At 42.3% G+C, this 17,061-nt stretch overlaps 1 protein-coding gene across 2 annotated transcripts in view; it reads right to left on the bottom strand.

Moving 5' to 3' along the window:
- The window catches only part of Znf609 (zinc finger protein 609), a 155,390-nt gene that overhangs the window by 118,868 nt on the left and 19,461 nt on the right, over window positions 1-17,061 (bottom strand). Inside the window, exon 2 of one of the 2 annotated variants that reach the window (XM_042687746.1) lies at window positions 5,512-6,385. The exons of the other annotated variant lie outside the window; for it this stretch is intronic. Coding sequence (XP_042543680.1) covers window positions 5,512-6,258 — 747 coding nt within the window. The 5' untranslated portion in view covers window positions 6,259-6,385. The remainder of the gene's footprint in view (window positions 1-5,511; window positions 6,386-17,061) is intronic. 2 annotated transcript variants of the gene reach the window in all.

The following is a 17,061-nucleotide window of genomic DNA, read 5'->3' as shown; positions in this document are numbered from 1 at the left end:
TGAGCTTTGGTGGCTCAAATATGCAATCCTAGCTATTCAGGAAATGGAGATCTGAAGGATCAATGTCCAAAGTCCCTGGCAGAAAATTTCATTAGATTCCATCTCCTCCCCCCCTCCTCCCACCCCCCGCCACAGAAAAAAAAAAAAAAAAACACAACCCAACATCCAGGTACCAGTGGCTCACACCTGTAATCCTAGCTACTCAGGAGGCTGATGATCTGATGATCACGGTTCACAGTTCAAAACCAGCCCAGGCAGGAAAGTCTGTGAGACTCTTATCTCCAATAAACCACCAGAAAACTGGAAGTGGCGCTGTGGCTCAAGTGGTAGAGAGCTAGCTTTGAGCTTTGAGCTGAGGGACAGCAGCCAGTCCCAGAGTTCAAGACTTATGACCGACAAAACAAAAAAACAAAAAACAAGGCTAGACTCATGGCTTAGGATACAATGCTTGTCTATCAAGTATGAAGCCTGGAATTCAAACTCCAATACTACCACACACACACACACACACACACACACGAATATATACATATATATACGCATACATACTCAAAGTATATTTGTTTATGAGTGTTAACACTAAAGTCACTAGAAAAACAAATTGTAAGTAGTTTTTTGTTTTGGTTTTGGTTTTTTGGTGCTGGTTCTGGGGCTTAAACTCGGGGCCTGGGGACTGTCTCTGAGCTTTTGTGCTCAAGATTAGTGTTTTACCACTTTGAACCACAGTGCCATTTATGACTTTTAATTGGGGATAAGAGTTTCTCAGACTTTCATGCCTAGGCTGGGTTTGAACCATGATACTCAGATCTCTGTTTCCCGAGTAGCTAGCATTATAGGCATTAGCCACTGGTGCCCAGCTAGTTTAAGTAGTCTTAAGGTAGGGACAGTGCCCAGGCCTTGAGTTCAAGCTCCAGGATAGGCACAAAAACAAGCAGTCTGAAGATAGATGGGCATTCAGATTCAATGTTTCCATGGTAGTTTTTAAAGTGGGACATGTAAGGATCCCTTGTGACAAAGACTTCAAAAAATACAGAGTAACAAAATGCCATAAGAATTTGGTATCCAAGGGCTGGGAAGGTGGCTCAGTGGTAGAGCACTTGCCTTGCATGCTTGAGGCCCTGGGTTCGATTCCTCAGCACCACATAAGCAGAAAAAAAAGCTGGAAGTGGCGCTGTGGTTCAAGTGGTAGAGTGCTAGCTTTGAGCTGAAGAGCTGAGGGACAGTAACCAGGCCCAGAGTTCAGGCCCCACAACCAGACCCCCCCCCCCCAAAAAAAAAAAATTTGGTATCCAAATTCCTGACTTTTCGGGGGCTGGGAATGTGGCTTAATGGTAGACTGCTGGCCTACCATGCAGGAAGCCCCGGGTTCAATTCCTCAGTACCACATAAGCAGAAAAAGCCAGAAGTGGCATTGTGGCTCAAATGTCAGAGTGCTAGCCTTGAGCAAAAAGAAGCCCAGGGACAGTACCCAGGACCTGAGTACAAGTTCCAGGTCTGGCAAAAAAACAAAACAAAATCCTGACTTTTCTATGCTCAGCTTTCCCACTGTCTATTTGATGCTGAGCAAATCACATGACCCCCCAGCCTTAGCTTCTTTTTGTATAAAATGTGGAAACTGAACATGGTAATGATTTTCTAGGCCCTCCTAGAATTACAGCACCTAGAAGGAAAACAGCTAAAGAATGAAAAAATAAATTAAGCTTAGAGTTAAGAGAATGTAAGTCTGTCCCCATATAAATAGTAACGTCTTTATTTTCCAAGAAGGAAAATGCTTGAGGGCATCTGGCTTCAGGAGGCAAGGCTGACTGCAGTGCCATCAATAGCTGAGCAAGAACAGCCAGTGAAGCAGGAAGGTGTTAAGAAAGCCTTGGATCAGAAAGAATAAAAAAGACTTGACCTTGCTTGGGCAATCAAGGATTACAACACAAAAGAAATCATCTGAAAAGCATAAACTGGGCCAAGAATATAAAAACCAAGGGCAAAAGAAGATGCTCCTAAGACACAGATATGATAGCACACATGATCAAAAAGAAAAAGACCGAAGAGCACACTTCATTGTTTTCTTTGCATCCTAAACTAATGGGGGCGGAGAGATGTAAATACATGTAGTATCTTGACAGTAGCAGAAGCTGATTTCCAACAATGGAAACAACAGTGCGGTATTCTTATCTTGTGAAATGAAAAACAGCTATTAAGATGAGAGTAGGGCACATTCTGGGTGGCAACATTCTAGACCCTTTAGCCACTAGCACCTCCCTTATATGATTTGGGGCAAAAAATAAAATGGTTTCTTTCCTTAAACTCCTGGATAGATGCCTTGACAGACTCAGCACAGATAGATCACTGCAGTCTGTGGTTTGTAAATTCCATTTTTTTCTTGCCTGCCAGATCAACAACAAAAAGCACTATGCTTGGGAGACTCAAGACAGATGCCTTCCTTTCTCCTTTCTCCTTCTATCCCTAACTTAACAACCTATCAATCAAACCAAAGGCAAGGGAGCAGGCAGGAGCCTGAGTGTTCTGTCTTGTTTATTCCTCTCCGAACATCCCCTCCCCCATTTCTTCACTTGGCAGAAAGTATGAGGCAGGAGTGTTCAACAATTCAGGGCAGGAACAGTTGCTAAGAGCCATCTCTGGTCTTCCCTAGAACTCAGAAACAGCAGTGAGCCCTGCCAGAGAAGTGTGGTAGAATTAAAGTGGATTCCATGAAGAGAAATCCACATCCTCAGCTTGACAGAAAATTTCCTCAGCCACACAGCCTGAGATGCTTACCGTGATGAAAGAGAAGGCGCCTGAGATACATAATTTGAATATTCAAATTTCCCTCATTAGCTAGTGCTCAACTTTTAACAAGTCCTGTTCCCTATTTGCAAGGGAGGGTTGGGGGCACTCTTCATAAGACACGTTTCGAATTTTATGAGGTTCTCCTCTTAATGAGTTCCTAGTTTAGAGTATACAATTCCAGATTGCATCAAAACATCTGTTTTGCTGTTCTGGTTCTGTGGGTTGTCCTTGCAAAGGAACATTCCAAACCAGTTAGGCCACAGGCAAGCCTACATTTCAGAGAAAAATTTTAAGATTTTTCAAAGACTTTGCTTATAAAACTATTAATACTAATCATCAACACTAAGAACCTACTATGTACAATATCTGGGGCTCTGGGGGAGCCCTTTTTTCTCAAAAGCTACAGCTCCACTGTAAGTCTCCTTTTTCCTTTTTCTTTTTTTTTTTATGGGGGAAGGGGGAGGTTTTGCTGGGCATTGAAGGCCTCATACATGCTAAGCAAGATTCTAGCACTGAGCTACATCCCCCCCCCCCACACAGTCCTCTTCCTTTCATCTTACCTCTTGCTCTCCCTTCCATTCCACAAATGTTTTTTCCCTGCACAGTATTTTCATCTCCTAGCAACTTCCAAACATTTACTTAAATATAAGACAATATGGTAATGCACCCTAGAATCAGTGTGTCCAAAGGGACTGAGTACAGGGAAGGAATTAAGGAAAATCAGGCTCTTACTTATAGTAACACCTAACTGCATATAAAATTTTCTGCTTCTTAACTTACTTGCCAGATATTTTGTCTACCTTTTATCTCTCCTTTTATTACTTTGTTTTCTGTCTTTCCAGCATCTAAACCTATAGCTTTGTCTTTCCAGTAGGTCAAACTTAAAGCAAAGCTACATGACTAAGAGGCAAAACTTCCCAGCACTAAAGTGTATTCTGAGCTAAGTGTTCTGCATCTCACTTATAATGTGAAGGGCAGCTACCTAACCAGTCACTGCATCTATGGGAGAAAAAATAGGTTCCATTTGCTTCTCTGAGATAATCGTGGACATTTAGACTTAAATCCAATATGAAGCTAAGCTAAAGCTAATCCTTTCACCCACAGACTGCAACTGGGTTTAGAAGATTACAACCTAAGTAGTCTAAAGGAGAAAAAATTGAAGACTACCATCTGATGTGCTTTTTAGCACAGGAAGAACAATGATTATGAACATAAATATATGGCAAAAGTTTCCGGAAGCCAGATGTAGGGAACAATCTAATGAATCTGGAACAGAAGCAAGAACTCCTGGTACTCCTAGGCCTCTTTAAAAGAGTATTATCCATCTGCACCCCAGAGAAAATGGCAAATCACAGCCAGCACAGAATGAACCATGCCAGTAACCAGCTGGAACCTGACTCTACTGAGGTGGACTACAGCATCTGCCACCGAAACACAGACAGCCTCTCTGGCAGCTGCCACTGGTGAAGGGGAATGAGCCATTGTGTTATTAGTGCAAGAAATTCACAGCCCCGTTACCAGAGATGCCCAGATGTTGCTAAAAGCTACAGATGTGCCAGAGGCAAAGACCAAAATACCTACAGCAATGAAAGCATGAGCTACTGCTAAAATCTAGGCACTGAGAGGGTACCACCACCCCAACATACACATACAGCCTTTATTTATTAACACTTACATATGGAAATAAGTATTCCCTGCTGCAGCTGATGTAATTACAGAGAAATCAATTTATTCTGACTACATCTGCTAAGATCAGCTAAACACAGGGTGAGCAGAGCAGAAAAATCAAGAGCCACTAAACAGTTCATCACAGGGCCAGCTGCTTTGGAGGAAATCATAAGCTGTTGAATTTAAGGCAACCTGAGCTGACCCGAGACTCATACCTACTCTGCTAAAGCCTGGTGAGTTCCATTTCCTGAGACATCAATGAAGATTATCTTCCCAGAGGGACTTGGTCCTAACCTTTCCTGGGGCTACAGGCACCAACCCTTCCTTAGTCAAGCAGAAGACAGGGCATCATTACACTATTTGGCAGCTATAAAACCACCAGGAGACTTTGATTTCCAACAGTTGCAGGAGATAGCTGGCAAAGAGCTACACTTTCATGGGCCAAAGAATCTTTCTAGGCCAAATTTTCATAGTCACAGAAGAAACTATAACCTGAGTACTTCACATTATAGTTAGTACCTCCTACCCCTTGTTTACCAGCCCTGAAACCATATCCCTTTGCTCTTTGGTAGCCACCAATAAACACTTGGTTAATATGCCATGAAAATTAACCCTTTTTTCTGCTAGATACACAGCAGTATCATTTATCCCAAGAAGAACAGCACTCAACTTACACATGTATCAAAAAAAAAAAGCCAATTAAACTTATCAACTCTTGTAATTCTGATGACAAAATGTCAGCCAAGCTGGAAACTATGCCAGCCTCTGGCAGTAAGTGTCTAAGGTGGGTCAATAACAAGGTAGAAGAACATTCATTCTACCAAGTAGCTGCCCCCAACAAGGGATATCCTATGCCAAAATGTCCAGGCTTGCTGCAAATGAGTCTGTAGGGAATCCTCTAATTTGGAACAAAACTACATTATCATTACCAGCTGCTCTGACCTTATAACTGGTCATTACCCACAAAGTAATGAGCCTCCCACAGTGTGCACAGTATTTGGCAGTTGGTCCAGGGCAGTTCTGACTGGCAGTGGGCAGCCAGATCTGGCCACCTCTTACCTTTTCAGACTTGACTTTCTTTAGCGGGCGACACTCATTCTCCCCTTCCTCTTGCTCCGGTTTAGCTCCCAAAGGATTGAGCGCTGCTCCAGGCTCAATAGCTATACTCCCAAGCGGCTCCACAGCTCCTGTATCCACCCCTGCACTTGCATCATACTGACCACCCCGTCCTCCCAAAGAAACTGGCTGGAGGACCCCAGAATCCTTTTCTGAACAAGTCCCCACTCCTTCGCTTCTCTCCTTCTTGCTCTTAGAAGAGCTGTTCTCCTTTTCCTTTTTGGAGCCGGCTACACTGCGGGATGTCTTAGCCGCCTTCTCTGCGCCCTTGGGAGCAATAGTAGCAACCAGGCCTCCTGCATTGGCACCATCTCCTGAGCGTCCCTGCACCTCTTTCTTGCTAGCTGCCCCCTCACTTGGAGTGAACAAGGAAGTCCCTGGAGTGGGTTTGCTAGTGTCTTTGCCACTCTTATTCCTTTTGGATTTTGATTTGCCTTCCTTCCCTTGAGGACCTGGCACTGGGGTCACAAACTTGATGTTGTCTGGTAGTGTGGCCACAGCATTGGGAGCCGGTATCCCCACCTCCTTTGAGCCTGACATTTCCAGTTTCTGCTGGTCCTTTTCCAGATCGGCGTCCAGGTCAATGATGAGATTCCCTACTCCAATGTCCCATTCATCCCCACTGTCGTATGTCTCAACCGGGTTTGCATCCACTCCTTTCCCTCCGGAGGCTCCACTGCTCAAGGACATCTTAGAGTCAACGTCCCACCTCAAGATTCAAGGCTCTTCCTTGCCCCCAGCTTTCCTATTTTCAGCTTCAGCTATGTTCTCAGACCTGCCACCTTGGTCAGTACATGCCCAGCGGACAACATCATTGCTGGAAAAAGAAAATTTAAAAAGCTGTTAAAGGAAACAATACAGGCAAGAAGATAGCCTGAAATAAACTCCCACACAAAACAGACTCTTCTTCCTCTGTGGCTGGCACCTCACAGTGGACAAGACAAACAGGTTCAACTGTATTTTTAACATAGTCACATTGGATCCAGGGAAAAATTAATTCCCACACCATCTCCCCAGGGGAGGGTACAATGGTTCCAAATGCCCAGAGATTTGGGTGGTCAGTTTCAACTAGGAGTCCTTGAAAGTTAGTTTCCCCATCCTGAAAACTTTGATTTCTATTATCTCTACTAGCTGATAATCCTAGTTCAGTCAGGAGAAACCCTGGCATATAGCAGATTCTAACTACAGTGCAAGTTTGCTCACAACTCCCTTTGCCCTGCTTCTGGAATTATCAGAGAGTCAGAATGTGACCTAGCAAAAGCTTCAATAGCTCTCTACTAATAGAACATTCCCCTGTTAAAAATGGTATAAACTCTGATATTCTTACATTGAGGAGAAAAGCTTTATGATTAAGTTAAAGCTTTATGATTAAGTTAAAGAGAAAAGCAAGAAGAACTGGTGAAAATCCATTTCAGGACAGGGGCAAAGGCAGAAACTAGAGAAATAATTCTCAGACTCACTTATCTCTTAAGGCCAGAAGTTATATACCTACTTGACTTATCAACTCCAGGGTACAAATAAGGCAGGGTTCAACCTTTTTTCACCTTCCACTAAAACTTTAATGATAGAGGAAAAAAAAAGATTACCCTATCAAAAAAACAGAACTCTGGGCATCGGTGGCTCTCACCTATAATCCTAGCTACTCAAGAGGCTGAGATCTGAGGATTGTAGTTCAAAGCCAGCCCAGGCAGAAAAGTCCATGAGACTCTTATCTCTAATAAACCACCAGAAAACCAGAAGTGGTACTGTGGCTCAAGTGGTAGAGTGCTAGCATTGAGCTGAAGAGCTGAAGAACAGTGCCCAGCACAGAGTTCAAGCCCCATGACTGACCAAAAAAAATCCAAAACCAAAACCAAAAAAACAGACAACCACAAAAACCTACCACCAGGATGTAGGATAATTCTCCACTTTCATATATAAATAAAATTGATGGCACTATACAAATATCAGGACTCCATCACATGGAACAGGGATTGGCTTACAAAGGAGGCAAAGGGCTGGGAAGCTGGCTCAGTGGTAGAGTGCTTGCCTTGCATGCATGAGGCCCTGGGTTCTATTCCTTAGCACCACATAAGCAGAAACAGCTGGAAGTGGCCCTGTGGCTCAAGTGGTAGAGCACTAGCCTTGAGCTGAAGAGCTGAGGGACAGCGCCCAGACTCAGAGTTCAGGGCCCATAACCAACCAAAAAAAAAAAGGAGACAAGGGAGTATTAATACGGCCTGGCTCCTGAGTCATAAGGCTTAGGAAGCATACTGCCTGAAAAACCTGACAGCCAGGTGGCCAGTGGCTCAAACCTACAATCCTAGCTTCTCAGGAGGCTGAGAATTGCAGTTTGAAGTCAGCCTGGAGAGGAAAGACCCAGAGACTCCAATTAATCACAGAAAAAGCCGGAAGTAAGTGATATTGTGGCTAAAGTGGTACAATGCTGGCCTTAAGCAAAAGGAGCTTAGGGCAAGAGTTCAGGGACTGCACCCAGGCCCAGAGCTTAAGCCTCAGGACTGGCCAGAGAGAAAGAAAAACTTGACAGTCAACAAACAGCATCCAAGATAAAGCATATTGCATCCAAGATAAAGCCTAAGAGTTTCAGTTTTACTAATACCTTTGTATATTATCTTTCTACACTCATTTAGAAAATAAACTTCTGTAAGATAATTGAGTTGAAAGAACAAACTAGTGGTGTCAAAATGTATCCTGCCAAGTGGCTAACAGGTAATTGCTACAGGTACAACAGACAAGACAAATTGTGCTTTTTCACCTACTCCCTCCGAATAGTGTCAATAAACCAGAGTGCTGGGGCAAGGAGAGTAGAAGTGAACAAATGAATGCCTTGCTAACAATTGGGATTTAAGAGAGGAAAGTATGCACATTAATTTGTAAGTTAGTGTAGATCTGAGAATAAAATACACCCAAAGCTCAATACAAAGCTTACTGTCAATGGAACAATCAACTACCATTTATTAGCAAATGTGAAATCTACCTAGATCTTCCTTACAGGATGAGTAAGAAGTTGGGGGGAGGGGTGGGAGAGACAAGATGTAGGGACAATGAAAAAAAAATAAAATAAAAACATAAAACATTGCCAGGCTTGGATGGTTCATGCCTTGAGTCAGGAGGCTGAGATCTGAGAATGGAGATTTGAAGACAGCCCAGACTGACAAATGGGCAAGATTCTCCAATTAATCAGCAAAAGGCCAAAGTGGAGTGTGACTCAAGGGGCATAGCATCAGTCAAGAGTGAAAAAGCCAAATATGTGTTCAAAGCCTTGACTTCAAGTCCCAGTACTGGTGAGAAAGAAAAATAAAACATTACCCACAAAAATAAGGAAACATAATCCCTGAAGAGCCAGGATGGTCAAGATTCTTAAATTTACAATGAATTGTTTGGAATTCTCAATTAGAAGCCAAGAACACCTGGATTCCAAGAGTGACCATTTGAAGGGCGGGGGGGCACCTCATACCTTTAATGCTAGCTAGTCAGGAGACTGAAATCTGAGAATCACAGTTTGAAGCCAGCCCTGGCAGGAAAAGTCCAGGCAGGAAAGTACGTGAGACTCTTTCCTCCAGTTAAGTACCAAAATGTCAATTAACTAACAAAATGGAGCTGTGCCTCAAGTGGTAGAATGCCAGCCTTGAGCAGAAAAAGCTAAGGGACAGTATCCTGGCTATAAGTTCAAGCCCTAGTATCCCCACCCAACCCCCACAAAGAAGCCATTTGAATTTTAAAAATTTATTGTGTACTATGTGACAGGAATTGAACTAGATGCTAGGAATACAACAACAAATAAAACATGAATTAGGAAGTACAGTATGGTATTGAAAATAATTGAGTGGCTTAAAGCATTTCTAAGACAGAAATGTTAAACTGTATATAGTTCTTCCCCAAGTCACCTCTGTAATATCTGCAATTATGTCTAGGTTTAGTGCACAATCCATACTATTCTAAGTATCCTCCAGATCTGTACTATGATCAGCATGTAATTAAGCTATTAAAATAACTTCATATTGCCTGTAACCCTAGTCAGGAGGAGGAAATCTGAGGATCACAGTTCAAAGTAGACTGGGCAGGGCAGTCTTTGAGACTCTTATTTCCAATTAATCATCAAAAAGCCAGAAGTAAAGCTGTGGCTCAAGTGGCAGAGCACTAACCTTGAGTGAGAAACTTCAGGGACAGTGCTAAGATCCTGAGTTCAAGCCCCAGGACCAGTGCGTGCGCATGCTCATGCATACACGTACACATACACACGTGTGCATATACACACACAAATTGTGCTTTTTCTAAAAAGGGAGTTGGAGACAAAAAAAGAATACCTGATAGCCTGTGCTCAGATCCAGCATCCATATCTTAAGTAAAAATTCACCAAACAAGAGTGTCCTGGAAGCTAGGCACCAATGGTTCATGCCTGTTAAATCCTAGTTACTCAGGAGGCTGAGATCTGAGGATCACGGTTCAAAGCCACCTGGAACAGGAAAGTCCGTGAGATTCTTATCTCCAATAAACTACTCAGACAAAGCTAGAAGTGGTGCTGTGGCTCAATTGGTAGAATACAGAGAGGCTTAGGGACAGAGCCTCAGCCCTGAGTATAAGCCCCAGGACCAGCAAAAAAAAAAGTGTCCTAGAGAGTATAGTATGGAAAAAGACTGGGAGGCCATTTTATAAGAGGAATGGTCTCAGAAACTAGAAATGTTTAGACAGGAAAGGAGAACACTAAAGGGAGATAGGGCCAGGTGTCTGTGGCTCACGCCTGTAATCCTAGCTACTCAGGAGGCTGAGATCTGGTTCAAAGCTAGCCTGAGTGGGAAAGTCCGTGAGACTTTTAGTTCCAATAAACCACTAGAAAACTGGAAGTGGCACTGTGGCTCAAGTTGTAGAGTGCTTGTCTTGAGCTGAAGAGCGCAGGGACAGTGCTCAAGCCCAGAGTTTAAGCCTCACAACTGACAAAAAATAAAAAAAAGAGGGAGATAGGTTGGATAACTTCAAATAGATAATGGCCGCAATACGGAAGAAAGTTATTCTATAATAATGAAAGTCTAAACTATCAGGGAGTAGAAGTTACAGAAAGAAGTTCAACTCAGGAAAAATTGGGGCTGGGAAGGTGGCTCAGTGGTAGAGCGCTTGCCTTGCAAGCCTGAGGCCCTGAGTTCAATTCCTCAGCACCATATAAGCACAAAGAAAAAAGCCGGAAGTGGTGCTGTGGCTCAAGTGGTAAAGTGCTAGCCTTGGGCTGAAGAGTTGAGGGACAGCGCCCAGTCCCAGAGTTCAGGCCCCATAACCGGACCCCAAAAAAAAAAAAAGAAAAAGAAAAAATTTAGTAACCTAAGACTTCCAACAATGACCCATAATGTTTAATAAAATCATGTCTATTACTGAAATACAAAGACAAAGTCACTTGTCAAATAAATGCATAAGATTCCTGTGTTATAGGATTTATCTTGATATGCTTACCACCTTTTTCAAACCTAGCATTCTATTATTAGTGTACCTATCAAAAAGTTCTTTCTTTACTAGAAAACTACTTCAAATCTCTGCAGCCATGATACAAATAAAATGTATCTAGTGGTGATACGCTTTTAGAGAACTCTTGTCCTATTATTTTTTTTCCAGTCCTGGGGCTTGAACTCAGGTCCTGGGCACTGTCCCTGAGCTTCTTTTGCTTAAGGCCAGCACTTTACCACTTGAGCCACAGCACCACTTGCTGCTTTTTGTTTATGTGGTACTGAAGAATTGAACTCAGGGCTTCCTGCTTGCCAGGAAAGCACTCTACCACTAAGCCACATTCCCAGCCCTTGTCCTATTTTTTAAAGCTATACATATATATATACATATATGTATATATGTGTGTATATAAAAACCCTTTTATGTATGTATGTATAAATGTATATATACATATGTATGTATATACATACATATGTATATATATAAAACTTTTTAACCACATGACTTGGCAGAAACCCCTATTCCAGACTAAGCAGTCTATAACTTTGGTGGGATAAACTATAAAATTGCCACAGATTCTTTAATCAGCCTGGCTATGGCAGCCAAACCACTTCCCCTGTGTTCCCTACAGCAATCAACTCTCTGACAGGTCATTGTAGAGATGCTCAACCTCAGGAGGTAAGATAACTAATACACTAGCTGGAAATGAAAAGCAGTGATCTCTTGCTTCCATAAATGGGGGAAGTGCAGAATCAGGACAACCAATTTCTTACAGAGACTCTTACAAGGCACTTACAGTTTGAATACACCCCTTTAAAGACTCTTTTCTTCTTTCTGTTTAATTGTGCACCTCTTCCCTATTTAGAAGTCATCCTCCAGACTTCAGAATCACTTGTCCACTATAAAGTGTCAGTCCTATTTGTGCTTTGTTCCTGCACCTCATCACCAAGGCACTCCTCTCTGAATTTGGCCAAGGGACCACAACAGGTCATGACAACTGTGCTCCATACTCTGTACTCACCCAAAGCATGAATGTTCAAAAATACTACACCATAACAACTAAAGTTCAGATCTCAGTTAACTCTGTGGAACCTAAATTCAGTTCATGGACTACTAGGCCCACATTTATAAATTACATATTTCAGATTACTAATGGCCTTTTTCAGTCATCTATCACAAATGCCTCTCTTCTAGAAGGTTAAGTGAAAATAAGGAATTCTCTGCCTTGCCCCTACTCAAAGGGCAAAATCAGTCATGGGGCCCTACTTATACTCAAGCATAACAATGAAACTAGCAGTTGTCTTTCCAACCAGATAGACATATATATCCATCATAGAAGGTCTCAAAGAGATAGTTCCTTTAATTGGTAACTACCCAAAGACCATCCAATCTAAGCAACAAATATGGTATGCAATGCTACTGTACTGTAAATTATCTGTCTTCTCTTCTTACAGGTTTTGGTAAATCTTCTTAAATGGCTTTGGCCTGAGCAAGAGACAATTACGTGTAAGTATATATAATCTGGTTGCAAAACTCAGGTCACATGCATAAAATATAGATGTTAGGACTATTTACATAGACATTTCCTTCCAAAGGCCACATGTCGAAGGGGGACAAAATACCCTATACTCAACTCTAAGAAAATTTACATAGTAAAGAGAACATTAAGTCAGAATTAAGAGATGTAATTTCTGGATTCAAATTTCTATACATTAATCAAGTTTCTCTATTAAACATTATTTTTCTCATTATAACAGAGGGAGAATCTGACATGTTATAAGCATATTCTAAAGCTACAAAAAATATACAATGAGCTAAATAGTTATATGTTGTGGTATCTGAACTAAAAGAGGGCTGTTTAAGTTGTACTTGTTACAAGTATAAAGAAAAGTAAAACCAAACACCAGTAGATCACACCTATAATCTTCAGTTCAAAGCCAGCTGGTCAGGAAAGTTTGTGAGACTCTTATTTCCAATTAAGCAGCAAAAAGTTAGAAGTGCAGTTGCGGCTCAAGTGATACAAAGCACTACCCCTGAGCACAAAAGCTCAGGGACAACATCTAGACCCTGAGTTCAAGCCTCAGTCTAAGTGTATGCATACATGCTTACACCCAGATATAGACATAGACACAGACACAGATTTTTTTGTTTTTTGCTGGTGCTAGGCACTGTCCCTGAGCTTTTGTGCTCAAGGTTAATGCTCTACCACTTGAGCCACAGCTCTACTTCTGTTTTTGTCGTTTGGGGTTTTTTGGTAGTTAATTGGAGATAAGAGACTCACAGATTTTGCTGCTTGGGCTACCTCAAACTGTGATCCTCAGATCTCAGCCTCCTGAGTAGCTACGATCACCAGTGTTAGCCACCAGAATCAGACCTAATTTAAAAAAAAAAAGAAGAAATTGCATATTGTACTGACAGCCATCTAAAGTATGAAAGGAAATAGTAATCCTTTCTCTGAACTCAATGATATAGCCTTAGACTATTCCTATTCAGATGTGGTTCATAAAATCTTACTCTAGTGACTGACAAGGGCTGGGTGCCGGTGGCTCATGCCTGCAATCCTAGCTATTCAGGAAGCTGAGATCTAAGGATCATGGTTCAAAGCCAGCCCGGGCAAGAAGTCCGTGAGACTCTTATCTCCAATTAACCACCAGAAAACTGGTAGTGTCTCTGTGGCTTAAGTGGTAGAGTGCTAGCCTTGAACTGAAGAGCTCAGGGACAGCACCCAGGCCCAGAGTTCAAGCCAACAAAAATAAATAAAATATAGATTGACAGAAAGATTACATATTGCTTCAAAAATCTCCCAGGGGTAGGATAGAGGTATGTATAGTTAAGTGACAGAATATTTGTTTAGCTGCATAAGACCCTGGGTTCAACTGCCCACTCCAGTACTGCAAAATAAACAAACAAATAAATATAAACAATAAAAATGTCATACTTAAGTTCTTGTTGCTGTTATTTTGTTTTTGCCAGTCCTGGGGCTTGAACTCAGGGCCTGGGCACTGTCCCAGAGCTTCTTTTGCTCAAGGCTAACACTCTTGAGCCGCAGCACTTGAGCCACAGCACCACTTGCTGCCTTTTCTGTTTATGTGGTACTGAAGAATGGAACCCAGGGCTTCATGCAGGCTAGGCAAGCACTCTGCCACTAAGCCACATTCCCAGCTCAAGGCTCAAGGTTTTAACTTCTAGACTAGCTCCTCCTTATCAATTCTTCCAATCTCCCTAGGTTGCACATCCCACTGCCAGGACAGGTCTTCAAATCTAAATTATGTTAAATTCAACAGGAGTTTGATGCCCTAGAAGTACTGTAAATAAATCAATGGGAGACAGCAAAATTTCACATTGTATCATCCCCTCTGAATTCCAGATGCTGCTCTGAAATCTCTTTATACTTCAGTAGCCTCAGGTGAAGTAGTACAACATGTAAACCATCCTCAGTGACTCTCAGCTTAGCCAGCTGGAAGAACAGGCATCTCCCTCTCAACCTGCCACACTTCCTGGCAGCTCACTAATCAATTGGGTTTCCACCTAGGGCTCTAACAAGAAACAATCAACTTCCCTTTGGGCCTCTCCCTTAATTTATTACATTAATTACAGTAACAAAGGAACTGTGTCATCTCTTCAAGTACCATAGCTCTCTGCCTATATTGCCAATGAGATTAGATAAAGAATAAAATAACGGCCAATTTGAGAACAAGTCCAATTCAGCCTGGTTCATCTGACCATGCATGTGTCACATAAGACAGAGGAGTAACATTGTAGCATCTCTGTCTCCACATCCTCATAAACAGCAGCTCATGAATAATAGTTGTATGGTCCTTAAAGGCTGCTACTTTCAGGCAAGGATTATGAGACTTGACCTGTTTCATTTCACAAGAGCAACTGACATTTCCACTAGTACAAGGCTTCTCAACAGGGCTCAGGTTTAGATCCTTGGTGTTTATCAAAACTGTTCTGTTCTAGTTAGACAGCATACTGAATCAGTAAATAATTCAGTCCCAATTCTACAGGGACTTCCTTGGTGAAACCGATCCCCTACAAAAGCTACTAAGATAGGTGTTCTAAGTGGGCTGAGAAGCAAAAGGTAATGATTTTCTAAAGTAAACAACTTTTTAAAAACTGTTACACCTCTTCCTCTTCTAACTGGAGGGTTACATAGCCCTCCATAATTTAATTGTTATCCCCAAAGGCAAACTATTTTTTTTTTTTTTCGGTCCGGTCCTGGGGCCTGAACTCTGGGCCTGGGCACTGTCCCTCAGCTCTTCAGCTCAAGGCTAGTGCCCTACCACTTGAGCCACAGCACCACTTCCGGCTTTTTTCTTTTTGCTCATGTGGTGCTGAGGAATCGAACCCAGGGCCTCAGGCATTCAAGGCAAGCGCTCTACCACTGAGCCAACTTCCCAGCCCCCACAAAGGCAAACTTGTACATTTTTTTTTTCCTTGTCGGTCATGGGACCTGGACTCTGGGCCTGGGCACTGTCCCTCAGCTCTTCACCTCAAGGCTAGCGCTCTACCACTTGAGCCATAGTGCCACTTCCAGCTTTTTCTACTTATGTGGTGCTGTGGAATCGAACCCAGGGCCTCATGCATGCAAAGCAAGCACTCTACTACTGAGCCACCTTCCCAGCCTTTGTACAGTTTTTCTAAATATTAACAAAAAGAAAAATTTTCAGGAGAAAAAGGTGAATAGGGGGAGGATGGGGATGTAGTTCAGGTGGTGGAACACCTGCCTAGCAGGTAACGCCCCCTAATAGTGGTGATACCTAAGAATCAACAGATCTAAGAAACCTGCCTGTTCTGTCAAAGCATTAGCTTTTCTATATCTCAACAGGCACCGGTGGTTCATGCCTGTAATCCTAGCTACTCAGGAGGCTGAGATCTGAGGATCACAGTTCAAAGCGGGGCTGGGCAAGAAAGTCTGTAAGACTTTTATCTCCAATTAACCACCAGAAAACTGGAAGTAGTGCTGTGGCTCAAGTGGGAGACCACTCATCTTGAGCTAAAGAGCACAGGGACAATGCCCAAGCCCAGAGTTCAAGCCCCACAACTGCCAAAAAAAAAAAAAAAAAGACCAGTTCACAGGTTGAGGGAAAACTCAGCATTTTTCAGAAAATATAAGGAATTACCTTTTCATATTCTAGACTTCATCTCCCCTTTCAGATATCTGACATAAGGACTACTATAGTAAAGCCACGGAAACAAAAGAAAATTCTTAATATCTACACCAGCCATAAAGAGTCTAATTCACATGCATCCTTAAAGATATTTAACTAACCCTGCCTGGTTTGGCAGTACATGCAGGAGGCAGAAGGATTCAAAGTTCTAGGCCGCCTACACTACACAGTAAGCCTCTGTCTCAAAAGAAACAACCAAAAGCAAAAAAAGTGTACCTAACCCTTGTCTACTTTTCCACACTCTGTGGCCTACTACTCTACCTTTTTTGCATCATGGCTTTCATCCAACAGACCCTCAGCATATCCTGTGTCATTTTCCTTCTCCAGTGTATTTGACTATGTGATTAACATCTGTTTTCTCAACTGGATAGCAAGAACCCTGAGTGTAAGACCGTCAGTCTTCTGCTCACCATTGAAGAAAAGTACTAAATTCATAATTTGCCTTCAATAAATATTTCAGTTAATAAATGACTGAGTAGTTTTTTCACCAAGTAGTAGTACCAACTGGGACTTTTCTTCCCTATTCTTCCTCCAGCTTGATTTGCCACTACTAATAAACTCTCTCAATTACCTGTAGGTCTTCAAATATACTGAAATCTACTGGGTTTTTTTCTGTAAGATAAAGAATGCAGAATTCATTAAGAATCTAAGGGACCTGGAACGCCAGTGGTTCATACTCGTGAACCTATGAAGTCAGAAGGCTGAGGTCTGAGAATTACAGTTTGCAGCTAGCCTGGAAACTCCCTGAGATTCTGATCTCTAACCACCAAAAAGCCAAAATATGAAGCTGTGGTTCAAGTGGTAGAACACTAACATTGAACACAAAAGCTCTGGCATAGCCAAGGTCCCAATTTCAAGCCCCAGGACTGGCACACACCCACAAAAA

The sequence above is a fragment of the Dipodomys spectabilis genome, unplaced genomic scaffold, assembly GCF_019054845.1.
Source record: "Dipodomys spectabilis isolate Male_0828 unplaced genomic scaffold, ASM1905484v1 ptg000108l, whole genome shotgun sequence".
In the NCBI taxonomy this organism is placed as follows: Eukaryota; Metazoa; Chordata; class Mammalia; order Rodentia; family Heteromyidae; genus Dipodomys; species Dipodomys spectabilis.
This window is presented reverse-complemented; position numbering and strand designations above follow the sequence as displayed.